General features: G+C 36.2%; 1 protein-coding gene across 1 annotated transcript in view; it reads left to right on the top strand.

Moving 5' to 3' along the window:
* Positions 1 to 7258: 7258 nt before the first annotated feature.
* The window catches only part of LOC111802087 (protein C2-DOMAIN ABA-RELATED 11-like), a 28211-nt gene continuing 18016 nt past the window's right edge, over positions 7259 to 17453 (top strand). Inside the window, exons 1-3 of the mRNA XM_023686334.1 lie at positions 7259 to 7563; positions 8257 to 8355; positions 8436 to 8729. Of these exons, the coding sequence (XP_023542102.1) occupies positions 7450 to 7563; positions 8257 to 8355; positions 8436 to 8729 (507 nt within the window). The 5' untranslated portion in view covers positions 7259 to 7449. The remainder of the gene's footprint in view (positions 7564 to 8256; positions 8356 to 8435; positions 8730 to 17453) is intronic.

The following is a 17453-nucleotide window of genomic DNA, read 5'->3' as shown; positions in this document are numbered from 1 at the left end:
GTACAATGTTCATTTTCCCCTTCTCCTCACTCCTTTGGTTGGTTTTCTATCAAAGAAGAGGAAGAAAGAAAAGATGAAAGAACTGCCTTTTAACAGTGTTATCTAGTAGGGATTTGCCAAATAGGATTTCCTCACGTGCGTGATATGCACGCATGGAAGCGTATGTAAGACTTTTTTCGTGCGTTTTGAGAGTTAGGTTGGCTAGACAATGACCTAGGTCAGGATCGTGAGCAATAGTCAGAGGAGAAAGACTCGATGAGTTAGGATAGAGTAGCCTAGAGCTAGGATAGAGTAGCCTAGAGCTAGAAGTCCGTACTAAGCCACCTAACTGCCCTAGGAACCTAAAAGACTCCCAAATATGACTAAGGTGAAGTTTAAATCATGGATTACGAGATTTGGTGATGGATAGGACCCAAGCAAAATATGCATGAGAGAACTTAGTTAAAATTAGGGCGCTATAGTTAGTGCAGCTTACATGTTGATCTAGGTTAGTACGTTTCCAATAGATACGTTTCCAATAGACCTTGCACTCTAGGATTGTGAGCGATTAGAGGTTTAGACCCATGTGCACCCAGATTTAACTTGAGGAGTTAACCCGAACGTCTTGAAAACGAGATGGAATTTAAATTGTCTAAATGCCTCTAAAAGCCTAGTAGACTTCCATGATATCCAGAAATGTCAAAGGTAGCCTTCTTGGTGAATAACAGCCAACACAATGTCTGAGAAGCTTCCACTTCTTTCTCACTCTAGTACGAAGCTTCCACTTCTTTCTCACTCTAGTACGAAGCTTCCACTTCTTTCTCACTCTAGTACGATACTGTTGAGATATGCGTGAGGCTTGTTAGGTATGTATGATTCGGTGGTTTGTTAAATTTTCTTATATGGTGGACTCGTCCTGTGGTTAGGGGTTGATCCTGTAGGTAGTCAGTGGTTACCCTACATAAAAGATCTGTCCTATGGGCGGATGTTGATTATGTGGGTAGCTAGTGGAATTGGCACGTATTGGGGAGTCGCGTCCCCAACCTTTGGTGACTACATGGCCTACGGGATGGTTTGCCAGCTAACCTTCTATGGATGTTGATCAAGCTAGCACTTGTCATATCTCCCATTTGTACGAAGTCTTTTGAGGTATCACCTCATCTCTAGATATCGATTACCTCTGTGTGAGCTAAGCTAGCTACCCAAGATTGTATATAGCAAGAGTAATACACCTAGAGCTTAGAGTAAAGCTTGAGGTCTTCTACTAGGTTAAGGATGCAATGAGAGTTTAAAAGTTGTTTGCTTACGGGGTATATTTATGTACTCGAGTTAGGACCTATATAGAAATTTCAGAAACTTTGGAGCTTTTAACCCGCACAAAAACTAGCTTAAGAAGGCACATTTCATCCATTTAAATAACCACATAAACTTGAGGCAAATAATACTTTGTAGATTGCTAGGACGTGCTAGCATGCAAGCATTCCTTACCTTAGGTGGTTAAAATACGTATGTCAAAGACTTTGAAAGGGCATTTTTGGATGAGTATGAAATTTTTTCGAAACATGTTCTTTTATGTATTATGCAATGCTAGAAAGAGAATATGCATGACTAGAATATAGGTTGGGCAATATAAATGAGTACGTTATGCATGAGGTAAGAATTTACCAAAATGCCCCTATGATGAGATTTGTGATGAATATTGTTTTATATGCTTTTCGAAATTGATATCCTCAATTTTGTAAGGACTTGATCTCCTACTCGAAATTGGAGAGGGCAACGTTTCCTGTCTGCCCACTTCTTCATGTGTTTAGAAGCTTTCTACAAGTAAACTTTGCCTATATATCTATTGTCTCCTTCCATTCCATTGTGAAGTTTTGGGGATTGAGGATTTTTCCCGGTATATGGTTGGTCAATAATATGGGGCAGGGCTGATTGTCGTTCACTTACTATTTCAAAGAGTCTCTTCTAAGTAGATGAACTCATTTGACAATTAAAACAAAATTGAGCGACATCTAACCGTTCTACCCAATTCTTCTGACCAATTTCAACAAAGTGACGCAAATACTCTTCAAGCGAGCAGTTGAACCACTATGTCTATCCGTCGGTCTAAGAATGGTAGCTCGAAGAGATATTTAAGGTCATCTCCATGAACATGAGTCACTGGATCCAAAATATTTCAATGAATTTGTTGTCTCTATCACTAATGATGCTCGATGATATGCCCCACAACTTCACATTATGTTTAAAGAACAATTAAGCTATTAACTCAACCGAGCATATTTTGGGAGTGGAAACAAATGTGATGTATTTCGAGAATCAGTCTATGATAACCAAGATGGCTTCATGTTTGCCTACTTTCGGGAGTTGTGTTTGAAGTCTAGTGACATAATTTTTCAAGGTCTTATCGGCACTAGCAGGGGTTCAAGGAGTCCCAAGATCTTGGTCTTCTTGACTTTATCTTGTTGGCAAATGAGTGACGCCTTAGTATACTACATGATGTCATCTTGCATGTTTGACCAAAAGTAACATTTCTTGACTAAGGCGTAAGTTTGTCGCCACTTGAGGTGTCCAACCCATAAAGTATTGTGAGATTCCTAGATGAGCTTGTTCCTCAGTTCTCCCATTCTGGAACATACAATATGTTTTCTTTTGTAAGTAGAAGGTCTCCTTCCACTCAAAATTGTCTAGTCTTTCCAGCTTTGGCTAGATCAACAATAGCTTTGGGCGAAGGGTTTTTGTGCAGGTGTTCTTTTATGATGTCACGCATCGATCTGTCGATCTTACTAGAATGAATGTGGGCTAGCATGCATAGGGATACATGTATGCCCTTCCGACTCAGTGCATCGACAACTTGGTTACTCTTTCCTACTTTATGCTCGAAATTGAAGACAAACTCAGCTAATGATTCTTGCCACCAGACTTGCTTTGAGGTCAAATTTGGTTGGTCAGTAAAGTGGAAAATGACATTATTGTCCATCTTCACCACAAAGTGTGATCCCAATATATATTGTATCGAGACTCTAAAACAACGGACCACAACGAACATTTCTTTTTTGGAGACAGTATATCTCTTTCTGCATTATTGAGCTTCCGACTTTCATAGGCAATGGGGTGGCCTTCAAATATTTTTTGGCACTCATCTAACTACAATTAAGAGTGCTCTTTTTTTGTAGTAGTTCTATTAATGGGACGGCTCATCGTGAAAACCCTTCAATGAAAAGCTTATAGTAGTTTGCTAATCTTAGAAAGGATCGTACATTGGTCACTGAAGTGGGGACTCTCAGTCCTCGATAACTTTTTATCTAAACACTATCCATATTGATTTTTCCACACTTGATGACATGTCTGAGGAACGTGATGCATGTTCGTGCGAAGACACATTTGTTTGAGAAGGGTGATGCATGTTATACAACGAGGAGTGAACGAACGGTATCAGAATCATGCAAAAATGGCGTCAGAATCATCGAAACATCATCATAAAAAGAAAGGAAAAAATGGAGGGTTCCATTCTGCATTTTCGGGTGAAGAAGACGAATCGTCAGGTCGGATAGGGTTCGATCCACGGCCGCACACAGTTTCCAACCCAACCTTCACGGCTCAACGACCCAAGCTCTTTACTGCCAAGACCCTAGCCCACATGAAAACCAGTCCGCATCCGTTTCGACCCAACATACTGCGGCCCGTACACGTGACCCAGCGACCCGAGCTGTGACCCGACAACCCGCGCGTTTCCCTCGGCTCCCACACGTCTGGCACGTGACCGCTTCTAGCTGCGAATAATCTTGGCTCAACTCGACGCAGCGGCTCCGTCGGCTTGCTCCAGCTTGGCTTGACGGTTCGATTTAGCGGCTCGGCTTCTCGGCTTACACGACTCGGTATTCAAATTATATACCGTTTCCTAGGTTTTCAACCCTCCTGAAACCATTTTTAACATTCTTTAAGTATTTGAGGTCCGTAAGACTTTTATTTGCCTAATTTTAGCTAGCTTTAGGACTTAGGTTAGAAATAATGCCATATTTAGTTGAGCTAAAATTTTAATATGTCTTGTATTATGTCACCTAAATTATTATAGGTGAGAACTAAGGGTTGTTGTAAGCGTGATAGAGTATAGATTTCATTGAATTTCAATTAGTAGTGGATAGATGTTTTTAATGCACTTTGTTTTATATTTAAAACTATGTTATTTTAATTTAGTGGTTTTGAACTTAATAGGTAAGTCCATGGTTTTATTTTAAAGATATTTATTATCAATTTCTGCATATATCATTAGAACATGCATGAGATGACGACACTAATTAGGTTAAAAAAAATTAGGGACGTTACAATACGACTGTCATCAAGGTATACAACAACAAGTAGAATGTAGATTGGGCCTTCTCCAGGCTGAAAGATAGAAGGCCGAAAGACATTACTAAAAACTCAAAAGCCTCATATCTCGTTATGCACGTTGTCTTGGGTTCATCTCTCTCAGCAATGCGTATTTGGTAGTACCCTGATCGTAAGTCCAGCTCCATGAAGTATTTGGCCCGTGAAGTTGGTCAAACATGTCGGATATTATCAGTAGGGGATATTTGTTACGTACTATCACCTTGTTCAAAGCTCTGTAGTTGATGCAGATATGTAACGTCTCATCATTCTTCTTCTAAAATAACATGGGGGCCTATAGGGAGTCTTTGCGGGGTAAATGAACATTGTAGCCGACAATTCGTCTAATTGCCTTCTCAATTCGACTAACTTTGGTGGAGCCATTCGATATGCATTTTTCGCTAGAGGTTTGAATCCATGGAGATGCTCGATTTCGAGATCAATCTCTCGACGAGATGGTAACGTTTTTGCTAAGCTATCTGACATTATGTTAGCCTAATTGTGGAGGACATCGATAACTTCACTCGAGATGGGTTCAGTGGTGGTTACATCCTCCACCAAAGGGAACCCCTTTTTTTAGTTGTGGGGCAGAAATCATTCTTAGGTCACATGGTTATGTGATGCTTCTGAGGATTACGATGGGGCTGCAATCAGTAATCACTATTCACTTTGCCATTGCCATTGGAATGACTTTGTGCTCGAAGAGAAAGTCCATCCCAAGTACCACGTCAAAGTTATCCATGCGAACTACAACTAGGTCCATTTCTCCTGACCAAGCCCCTCGTTTCAGAGAGACTCTCTTTGAGACTCCAACGGTAGGTAGGGTCTCTAAATTAAATACTTCCATTTTTTTTCAAGGTCCTTCTCTATCATAAGTCACAATATGCGAGTTTCTTGGTCAGAGATGAAATTATGGGTCTCGCTTGAGTTTCCTAGGGTGCTCTAGCTAGGTTGTGAGTTTATTTTTTAGTTACTTCCTTCCGGTCGATCTTATTTTGCATGGCCAATAGAAATTTCAACACACCCATTCTAAGAGTATCTTGAACTTCCTCTTTTTCTGCTACTAATTAGACTCTTGGGTGTTGCCCTCTTGTATGGAAACTTAGAGTGCACTAAGGAACGCTCGATGAGGACAATAGGATAACTTATGGGGGTCTTTGCATAACAAGGAATGTAAAGGCATCAATGGATAGTTCCTTTAGGGGGTAAGGCCCTTGGGACACCCGACAATTGTAGTCTGAGGAGGTTTATTTGTTCTTCCATTTGGTCTATTGTTCCCTCCATATGGCCTATTAAGGCTTTCATTCCACTGACCCAGTGTCTTATAAGGTTTTCCTCTAGAGTTTTGGGTCGGTGTACTCTTTTTTTGACCTTTGCCCCCAAAGTCTAGGAGTCTCTTTGAAGTAGTGAGTGTGGTAGCAAGATTTTGAATCCTTTGTTCGTATAATTTTGTTTTGGTCTAGGGTTGCAATCCTTCAACAAAGCAAAATACTTTGTCCATTCTCAGACATCTCTAATGTCTAGCATCAAAATTGAGAACTGCTTAACAAATCTCTTATTCCTCCGATGTATTTCAGTTCTCGTAATTTTCGTCTTGCTATGAATCATATATTCTCTCGAAAAAGTTGAGTCTTTAGTTTTTTTTTTTTTTTTTTTAAATTTTTAAATATTCTATACATATATCCTTCCAACTTAGTCATTATGTCGTCTTTTCCAATATGTTGTTTCGGTCCTAATTTCTTCGTTGTAGATCCAATTTGAGTGATTCAAAAAGTATTAAGATAACACTGTAAAACATTAAAAATTTTAGTAATTAAGAGTAGGTTTTCTACCATCAAAATATTAACATTAATTAATTAAGAGCAAAAATACCAACGGTTTATAAATCAAATTGGCTACAAAAGTCATTTTCACCCATGCAAGTTAAAAGATAAACTCTCACCATCACAAGTTTGTAACTTAATCAGGATTAAGATCCAATCATATATGATAATCATATAAAATATTAATCTTTGAATCTTCTCAATGAACATCTTTATAAAAAAAAGAATTAAATAGTTCGTGGTTCAGTCTCATACAAATTTTTTTGTATAGAATACACACACTCATATGTTTTAACATGAATGATTTTAGATAAAATCATTTGTAATAATTTACAAAATGGGTCGTATCTACCTATTGTTCAAGATTACCCGTCCAAGATTACCCTCGGAAACGTCTAAATTTATTTATTTTTTACTTTTTAATCTAGCTTAAAATTAATATTTATTATTAGTTTGAAGTTAACTTTAATTGATCTTGATAAAAAAATAATAAATAATATTCATAAAAAGACAATTTTTTTTATAATGATTTTAAGACATATTAAAAATACAAAAACTAATTTTGAAAAATAAGTGCTCAAGTATAGGATTATAAATGATATTTTAATTTTTAATCTAATCAAAACTACGACTTACCATTTTAATTTTGATGTATTTTAATTAAGTAGTATAGTTTGGTAAAATTACAAAAAGCGTTATTCTTGATATAATTGTGACGGTATAAAATATAAAATGAGAAATTCAATTTTAAACCTTATAAAAGAAAAATATATGTAGTTTTGACCAAACTAATTTAAGATACCAAGTATCACCAGTAACAATACGATTTTATGCGTAATTTAATTAAGAAAAATATTAAAAAAATAAACTTAAGAAGTTTTTAAACTAAAGTCAGTTTTGGATGATGAACGGAAATCTAAGGTTGAAGAAAAACAAATCGTCGGTTGAAAACCACTTTTGGGCTCAGTAGTTCAACGCTGAACTTTTATTTTCTCATTTTATGATCTTTGGCTATGAACCAAAATTTACTTCATCCTAATTAATTTGTTTCTTCGTTACTAACGATGGGAGTTCCGTCATTTTTTTTGCTTCCAATTTGCAACTTCAAAGAAAAACTAGATTCAAGTTGATTTACCGGTGTGGTTTTGATTTCTGTGATTGATAAATCTTGAAACTCTTCAGCTTTGAGACCACAAGCAAATCGTCTCTGTTCTTCCATCTTCATCTTCAAACAAGCTTTGAATCCATTCATTTTTGAGGCTCGATTCAAATTCCTGAGGTAATGGCGGTGGAGACTTCGGGGCGGCTGAAAGTGATCATAATCCAAGGGAGAGATCTGGTGATTCGAGATTTCAAAACTAGCGATCCGTATGTCGTCGTCAAATTGGGGAAACAGGTGAATGTTCTTCAAAATCTCAACTATTTCTTCAGAATTTCATATCCTTCCAGCGTTGGTGTGAATGTTCTTCAAAATCTAAACTATTTCTTCCGAATTTCATCCTTCCAGCGTTAGTGTGAATGTTCTTCAAAATCTAAACTATTTCTTCCGAATTTCATCCTTCCAGCGTTAGTGTGAATGTTCTTCAAAATCTAAACTATTTCTTCCGAATTTCATCCTTCCAGCGTTAGTGTGAATGTTCTTCAAAATCTAAACTATTTCTTCCGAATTTCATCCTTCCAGCGTTAGTGTGAATGTTCTTCAAAATCTAAACTATTTCTTCCGAATTTCATCCTTCCAGCGTTAGTGTGAATGTTCTTCAAAATCTAAACTATTTCTTCCGAATTTCATCCTTCCAGCGTTAGTGTGAATGTTCTTCAAAATCTAAACTATTTCTTCCTAATTTCATCCTTCCAGCGTTAGTGTGAATGTTCTTCAAAACCTCAACTATTTCTTCCGAATTTCTTCCGGATTTCTTCCAGATTTCATCCTTCGAGCGTTAGTGAATGTTCTTCAAAATCTCAACTATTTCTTCCGAATTTCATCCTTGGAGCGTTAGCGAATGTTCTTCAAAATCTAAACTATTTCTTCCGGATTTCATCCTTGGAGCGTTATCACCTAATTTAATTAACGATTCACATTCTGAAACAGAAAGCAAGGACGAAAGTAATCAGCAGTAACCTAAATCCAGTATGGAACGAGGAACTGAACTTCACGATGGACACGAAACACTCTGCAGTCTTGAAATTCGTAAGTGATTTTTGCGATCTCACTCGAGCGCTGGATCGATCTCCGTTTTTGTTTCCGCATCTGAGCAGATTGTTCCGCAGGAAATGTTCGACAAAGATCTGTTCAAGCGAGACGACAAGATGGGGCGAGCAACGTTCAACCTTCAGCCAATGCAGTCGGCAAGTCGGCTGAGTAAGATTCTAGGAATATCGGGGGGCGAGACGACGCTGAGGAAGGTGGTTCCGGGAATGGACGACTGCTTTCAGGAGGAATACTCGATACGATGCGTGGATGGGGAGGTGGTGCAAGATGTTTGGCTGCGCCTCACTGGAGTTGAGTCCGGAGAGATTCAAGTCAGAATCATATACGTAGAAGACGAAAGTGTGAGGAGCTGGGCTACAAATTGTAAAGGGGAATTTTGTTAATTTTAGTACATTTTATTTATATTTATATTTAATTTCATAATTATATATATTTTTTTATTCTTTATTCTCCATCCCCTCTTAATTTTTTTTTTTATTTTTTTTTTATTTTTTAACTATTTAGAATATAATTTTTTTAAATTAACCCTTCTTATTAAAGGTTTCAAAATATATTAATAAATATTTTACGAATTAATATTTTATTTTTTATTAAAAATAAAAATTTATAAATGATTCAAATAATTCAAACCATGAGAAATTTTTTTTGGTAGAGTTGTGGTTATTTAGATTAACAAAGATGGAGCTTCTTAGGAACTCAAACCTACTTACAATCATTGAACTAAGTAAGTAGTTTACTCATAGCTCTTATCGTATTGATTGATCTTATTCTTTTGGGGTATTTTGATTCTCTTTCATTTAAATCCTAAGAGTTCCTTATGTCGAGTTCTGAATGACCAATGTCTATCTATGAGCTGCTACCTCATGCATGGCTATTTGAGGCTAAATGGCATTTTATCTAGGGGTGTGCTGAATATCTATCAGGCCCATAATATTCTCTCTCATTTCGAGGCGCGACCCCTTCCTTATCTCATGCAATTAATGGGTTGTACGACGTGAGTCTCTTCTTTCCATGCGAAAGGACTAGGAGTAGTGGGTTCTAATCAACAACCTTTGGTCCCCCACAAAGTTATAAACACTGTTCACACAACTAGCAGCCTAAGGATGCTTCTGAGGTGGTTCATATGCCGTGGTGGTCCGTTAGGCTCCTATGGAAAATGTTAAGTCTATACTTAGTGACTAGTCACTCTAACCACAAGTCTCTAGACTTAACATAATATTAGATTATGAAAATTGACTGAGTGTGCACACAATAGTCATCTAGCATCATCTTACATATAAACATACATGCTCAACGGGGAGATAACATCCATCAACCTCCCAAAGTTCATAGTTAAGAAATTTTCATCATTCTTTCGGCATGAATTAAACACATACATATATAACAAGGCCAAAAACTAACTCTCACACGTGTAGCACGCTCTTCCACGCAATAGAGAAATAATCGAGCATGAGGGAGGAGGATGCGCATTATGGTACTGGCACGATGTGGTTGGTCCGCAAAGGTCGAGGGCATGAGTTTGAAATTGGAAGTATGCGCTGAGAATCAGAATTCTCTTACGCTAACATCTTTTGGGTCGTGCGCGGGCTAACGTCTTTTGGGTTGTGCGCGGGTTATCGAGTCGTCGGCCTTCAAATCCTATCGGACCTGAGATATTTTTTATTTTTATTTTCTCTCCACAAATGATGATGGGAGGCGTGTCCTCACTGAGTAAGATGTGCAGCCTCCCTCCTTCCCAACATGTGGCTCCGTACATCTTTGACACGTGTTCCTTCTCCTTCAGACGTGTGTTCCTGCGTTTTGCATTTCCCAGACTACGTTCTGTTTTACACTTTCTTCCTAATTTCTTTCAATTTTAATAACTTCTTGTACTTAACTCGTTTCAATTTGGTTTCTCGGTAGAAATTGTAAGTATTTTTCTTATAATTTATTTCTAAGTAGAGATGAATATAACAGAGTCCAAAGTTAGCCAAAAGTGTAATACTCAAATTTTGACGAACGCCGGGACTCCTATCATTGGTCCGTATCGACTACAACTTCCTTTAAGGATTATGATCGCAATTCTTCCTAGATTAACATACTTAAATTTTAGAATCTAACTCTTAATTTTCTCATAGATACGAAGGAAATACGAGGATAAAGATTCAAGAAGTTATTTTCAGATTTTCCTTGTTTCTTGATGGTTTTGGATCCAGAGCGCTTCTTCTCTAGGTTCTGTGTAGGTTTTGTGATGGAGGCTCGACCGGAATCAGACTTCTTATAGCCAAAATCGGAGTTAATTCCCCTTCTCTCTCTAGAATTTCATTTCTCTCTTTATTTTTTTTTTCTTCATTTCTTTTCCTATCTTTTTGCAACGCCCGAAATTTTCTATTTAATCTGAGGTCGCTACTGTATATTTATCATGAACATTGCATGCAGAATTATTTCATTTAAAGTTTCATAAAACATAACTTTTATCTTAAAACACAATCATGAATTTATGTGTTCGAAAACATCTTTAAAACGACACCACAAAGAACTAAATAAAATAAATGAATGATTATATTAAAAACATCCTACTCTAACCTAAGTTTAAGAAAAATAAATGTGACTACCCTATGCATGTGTCATGGTCTCTAATTGTGATGTCGTCGTTAGTCGTATAGGAATACCTTGCTTTAACCTGAAATAGAAGTAACACGTGACTTGAATATTTAAAAAATACTTAGTAAGTGACCCCACTGTTAGGGTTAATTGCAAATACATATAATTTCATGAATGTGACCTATCATAACAGTCCGTTTTCCTACACGAGTATTCCTAACGAGCAACTTGGATGTGTAATCACTTTTCCTACACACGGTTCACATGTGCGAGTATGGACTCATCAGTCGGTTTACACACCTCCTGGACCCCTTTTTGGTTGGGCGAGCATACTTTGGGAGCTCTTGATGTCGGACACCCGTTAGAATTAGCGGCTGTCACGAAAACATTCTGTTAAACATAATGATTGTTTTCCTGCTTGACCGTCGCAACTTTATGATAAACATAATGATCATTTTCTTGCTTGGTCATCGCAACATTATGATAACCATAATTATCGTTTTCCTATCTTGTAACGTACGTGTCTGTACTATCGTGAAGGATAAGGGGTATCCCCCAATGCATGAAACCAAAATTTTTCCACTTTCATTATCATTTAATACAACCCCGCTAGCGTTTTGTATATATCATATCGTTTTTCATATCATTTCTTAATTTGTTTAACATATTATTTATCATATCTTTCATGCATACGTCGGAGTTATATTTCATGCTAGTTCGTCGTTTTGTATGTCAATCATATCATATCATTTGTCACACATACATCATATCATAACGTTTTCATACTTCTAGACATAACAATTCTCAACATGCACGTATCATATCATAACGTATACCATAACAATCACATAACATATTCCTAACATATCAGTTCACATTATGTCATATCATAAACATATAAATAATTACATATTTCGTAACCTATATCATATCATTCTCATACCATTTTACTATATAAATATATATTCGTCATTCCCATATCATATCATTTCGTAAACATTTCGTGGTCATCTCATTTTCTAACTTATCATAGCCTTAACGTTCTTATACATACCACAATCATATCGTTTCACGAAGGTACCTTAGTCATATTATTTCCTAAACTTATCACATATCATTTCATCAGTCCATCATAATCATATCTTTTGCAATACATAATCATACCGTATCGTTCTATCAGTCTATCATAACAATAATGTTTTTCTATACATAACCTTATCGTATCATTTTATCAATTTATCATAACCATAAGGTTTTCTATACATAAACTTATTGTATCATATTATCAGTTTATCATGATCATAACGTTTTTCTATACATAGCCTAATCGTATCGTTTTATCAATTCATCATAATCATAATCATAACATTTTATATACATAACCTTATCGTATCGTTTTATCAATCTATCATGACCATATCCTTGTAGTCATATCGTTTCCATATGCATATCCTTAGTCATATCGTTTCCCAATGTATTCTAAATCATATCGTGTCATGAACATATCCTAGTATTATCGTTGCAGGAACGTATCCTAATCATATTGTTTTATGAACGTATCCTACTCATACCGTTACAGGGACGTATCCTATTCATACCATTATAGGAACGTATCCTAACCACATCATTCTATCAATCATCATAATCATATCATTTTCTATACATAACCGAACCATCGTTATATCAATCATATCTTAGTCATATCATTACATTACATTTATCGCATCCTTCTCGTATCCTATCTCACACATATCATTGAACACATCATAACGTAAAAGTTATCATATCATTCACATATCATAATACATACATAACATATCATAGTCATATTAATTCATAAACAATTCACACATATCAAATCTATGATACGTGCAGAACCACAAAGCACGTGTCAACATCAAATATAACCATGTCGATAGTAAGATTATTTACTTCGTTAGCTTAGGTTGGTGTCATCAATTTTTCCTTAATAAAAATTCACTCCATGTGTTAGACTTCACATGTGGACACAGACTTTGTTTTGGAATATAAGATTTCGTTTTCTATTATTATGAGATTTGTTTAGAAATAATTATTATATTCTCCACTAACCTTTTTTATGGTATATTATCTTAGATTCTTATTCTTATAAATTAAGTTACGTTCAAAAAGTTCAAAAGACAAGGCTACGACATTAAACACTTCAAGAATTTGGATGTTAATTAACTTGTTGTCAAGAGTGTTTAATCTACAACTTCCTTAGAAAAGTCTTTAAAAATAGCCTGTTTGCCTTAGAGATTGTAACCCATGTAGGGTCGAGAAGTTGGGGTTCTTGGGGCTTACTTACTCTCCTATTAGTTTATCAATTGCAAAAGAATAACCAAAGGTAGCTAAGCCAAAAGAGTAAAGAACATCTACTCGTTGCTTTCGATAATCACCATTTATAAGCTGTCTTTTCTTTTCTTTCTTCTCTTGATTCTTCCATGAAATTACTATGGTGTTATTGAATCCTACGAAATTCAGCTTTTGAGCTTTATTGTGAAATCTCACATCGGTTGGACAGGAAACGAATCATTCCTTATATAATTATGTCCGAGTGGTTCAGGAAGAATTCTGCTCACATTGGCTGGATAGGGAACAAATAATTCCTTATATAAGTATGTCCGAGAGGTTAAGGAGGAATTTTGCTATTAACGACTTTTTAGCTTTATCGTGAGATCCCACATAAGTGGAATAGAGAATGAATCTTTTCTTATATAAGCGTGTCAATATGTTTGAGTTGTTAAGGAGAAAAACTTGAAATCTGTTGGGTTTTGCTTGGAGAGGTTCAAATCTTGTTGTGATGACTTTATTTAGTTTTATTGGGAAATCCCACATCTGGAACGAAACGACTTTTTAAACTTTGGACAGGGAACGAATCTCCGAGTGGTTGACAAGGAATTCTGCTATTGGCAATTTTTAGCTTTGTCGAGAAGGGGTGTCAATATGTCAGTGGTTAAAGAGGAATTCTACTATTGGCTACTTTTTAGCTTTGTTGTGAGATCCCACATCATCAGTTGAATAGGAAATGAATCATTCCTTATATAAGGGGTGTCAACATGTCTGAGTGGTTAAGGAGATAGACTAGAAATGTATTGGGCTTTGCCCATGAATTCTGTTGTTCACAACTTTTTAGCTTTATTGTTAAATCCCACAGGAAACAAATCATTTCTTATATAAGGGGTGTCAATATGTTTGAGTGGTTAAGGGAAACGAATCATTCCTTACATAAGGGGTGTCAATATGTTCGAGGGATTAAAGAGACAACGCAGGTTCGAATTCTGTTGTTGAGTCATTCCTTATATAAGGATAGCCTGCGCATCATTCCTTATATACTTGAAATCAATATGTCCAAGTAGTTAAGGGAAACGTATCATTCCTTACATAAGGGGTGTCAATATGTTCGAGTGGTTAAGGAGACAACACAGGTTGTTGAATCATTCCTTATATAAGGATAGCCTGTGCATCATTCCTTATATAAGGATAGCCTGTGCATCATTCCTTATATAAGGGGTGTTAATATGTCTAGACTTGAAATCAGGTTTGAATCTTGCGACGAATTTTTAGCTTTATTGTGAAATCTCAAATCCGTTGAACAAGGAATGAATCATTCCTTATGTAAGGGGTCTTAAAATTTCTGAATGGTTAAGGAGGCAGACTCGAAATCTGTTGGACTATGCCTGCTTAGGTTCGAATCGACGAATTTTTTAGCTTTATTGTGAAATCACACATCGGTTGAACAAGGAACGAAATTTTAGCTTTATTGTGAAATCACACATCGGTTGAACAAGGAACGAATAATTCTTTATATAGGAGTGTCAATATATCCAAGTGGTTAAGGAGACAGACTTGAAATCTATTGGGCTATGCTTGCCTGTTGACGAATTTTTAGCTTTATTGTGAAATCTGACATCGGTTGAACAAGGAATGAATCGTTCATATAAGGGTGTCAATATGTTCGAGTGGTTAAGGAGATAGACTCGAAATCTATTGAGCTATGCCTGCGTAGGTTCGAATCCTGCTGTCAATATGTCTGAGTGGTTTCATTCCATTCTTGAGCGGTTATGGTATCAGGGGTGTTAATGTTTTTAATTTTACTGTGAAATCACACACCGGTTGAACAAGGAACGAATCACTCCTTATTCATTATAGAAGGGGTGTCAATATGTCTGAGTTTTTAATTTTATTGTGAAATCACACATCTCTTGAACAAGGAAGGACTCATCCCTTATTCCTTATATAAGGGGTGTCAATCATTCCTTATTCCTTGTATAAGGGGTGTCATTCCTTATTCCTTATATAAGGGGTGTTAATATGTCGGAGTGGTTAAGGAGACAAACTTTAAATCTATTGGGCTATGCCTGCCATGTTCGAATCGACAAATTTTTTAGCTTTATTATGAAATCACACATCGGTTAAATAAGGAACAGATAATTTTTTATATAAGGGTGTCAATATGTCTGAGTGGTTAAGGAGACAGACTCGAAATTTGTTGGGCTATGCCTGCTTAGGTTTGAATCCTTAAGTTGACGAGTTTTTGTTAGTTTTATTGTGAAATCATACATCCATTGAACAAGGAACGAATCATTCTTTATATAAGATGTCTGGTTTGATATCTCACACCGGCTGAACAAGGAAAGAATCATTTTTTATATAAGGACGTCAGTATGTCCAAGTGGTTAAGGAGATAGACTTGAAATCTGTTGGGCTATGCTTGCGCAGATTCGAATCGTGCTGTTCTTGAATTTTTAGTAGTCCGAGTAGTTATTCTTTTAGTTTTATTGTTAAATCTCACATCATTTGAACAAGGAACGAATCATTCCTTACGAATTTTGAATCGACGAGTTTTTGTAGCTTTTAGTAGTCCGAGTAGTTAAGGATCTGTTGGGCTATGGCTGCTAAGGTTCGAATTCGTATAGTCGAATTTTTTTAGCTTTATTGTGAAATCTCACATCAGCGACAAATTTGTTAGCTTTACTGTGAAATCACGCATTGGTTGAACAACGAGGAACAAATAATTCTTTATATAAGTGTGTCAATATGTCCCAATGGTTAAGGGGAAGGAATCATTCCTTATGTAAGGGGTGTCAATATGTCCGAGTGGTTAAGGAGACAGACTCGAAATCTGTTGGGCTATGCCTACGCAGGTTTGAATAATTCTATTAAAATCTCACATCGGTTGAACAAGGAACAAATCATTCTTCATATAAGGGTGTCAATATGTTCGAATGGTTAAGGAGACAAACTTGAAATCTATTGGGCTATGCCTGCATAGGCTCGAATCCTACTGTTGACTAGTTTTAAATAGTCCGAGTGGTTAAGGAGACAAACTCGAAATCATCTGGCTTTGCCCACAGTTTAAATCTTGTTGTGGGTTATGAGAACTCTACTCGAGGTGGAACAAGGACCATAGTACATCAATGTCATACTTGAGGTCTATTATTTGTATTTTTTGCTTTTGAGTTATATTTACATGGCTGATGTGTAGCTAAAAGCTAAGGAGACAAATGTCAGATCTTTGCTTTTGAGTTATATTTACATGGCTGATTTGTAGCTAAAAGCTAAGGAGATAAATGTTTTTGTGTCAGATCCTAGATTAACATTTACGTGAATGTTATTAAAAATTAGAAAACAAATGTGGCTCTAACCCAAAACTCTGCCACTTTCAGATGGTTACAAATTTTGGGTAATTATTTCATCAAACTCCATTTCACTTTCAAATGGTTTGTGTTATTAATTCGAAAATAAAAAATAAGAAACTAATATTTTTTAGGATTAAAAACCAAATGTGACTACTATGATTCAAGCCTAGCTCAACATGAAATTCTCACCACAGTTTGCAACTAGTTTGATATTTAGCCTATCATTGATCAAAATCTAGTCTTTTGGGGCATACCTATCAACTCTTAAGCATAAAAACTAGCAAACCCTTTATCGTTTCCTACATAGTAACTAGACATGATCGTATCATCTCATAACTCATTGGCATTTTTTGGAGGGTTGGGTGGGTTCTGAACTCTACTCGAGGTGGAACAAGGACCATAGTACATCGTTATGAATGTCATACTTGAGGTTTATTGTTTGCAATTTTTGCTTTTGAGTTATACTAACATGGTTGATTTGGTTATTGAAAATTAGAAAACAAATGTGGCTCTCACCGCAAAACTCTACCACTTTGATATCCACCCAAGGCTCAGTCCCCGATTAAAGAATAAAGAAAAATAAATGTGGCTACTGGGATTCTAGCCCAGGTCTCCACGGCCACAACGTGGAATTCTCACCACTAAACTACAGACACCTTGTTTTCTAGCCCATCATTCATCATAAACAAGCCCCAAAGGGCTCATCTATCGACTAACAGTTTGTTGATTTATCCATCTTAAACTAGTAAACCCTCTATCATTTCATACATAGTAACGCGATATTGCAAAAAAAAAAAAAAAAAAAAAAAAAAAAAAAAAAAAAAAAAAAAAAAA

Source organism: Cucurbita pepo, chromosome LG09 (genome assembly GCF_002806865.2).
Source record: "Cucurbita pepo subsp. pepo cultivar mu-cu-16 chromosome LG09, ASM280686v2, whole genome shotgun sequence".
NCBI classification, from domain to species: Eukaryota; Viridiplantae; Streptophyta; class Magnoliopsida; order Cucurbitales; family Cucurbitaceae; genus Cucurbita; species Cucurbita pepo.
The sequence above is the reverse complement of the archived record's forward strand: the minus strand, read 5'-3'. Positions and strand labels throughout refer to the sequence as shown.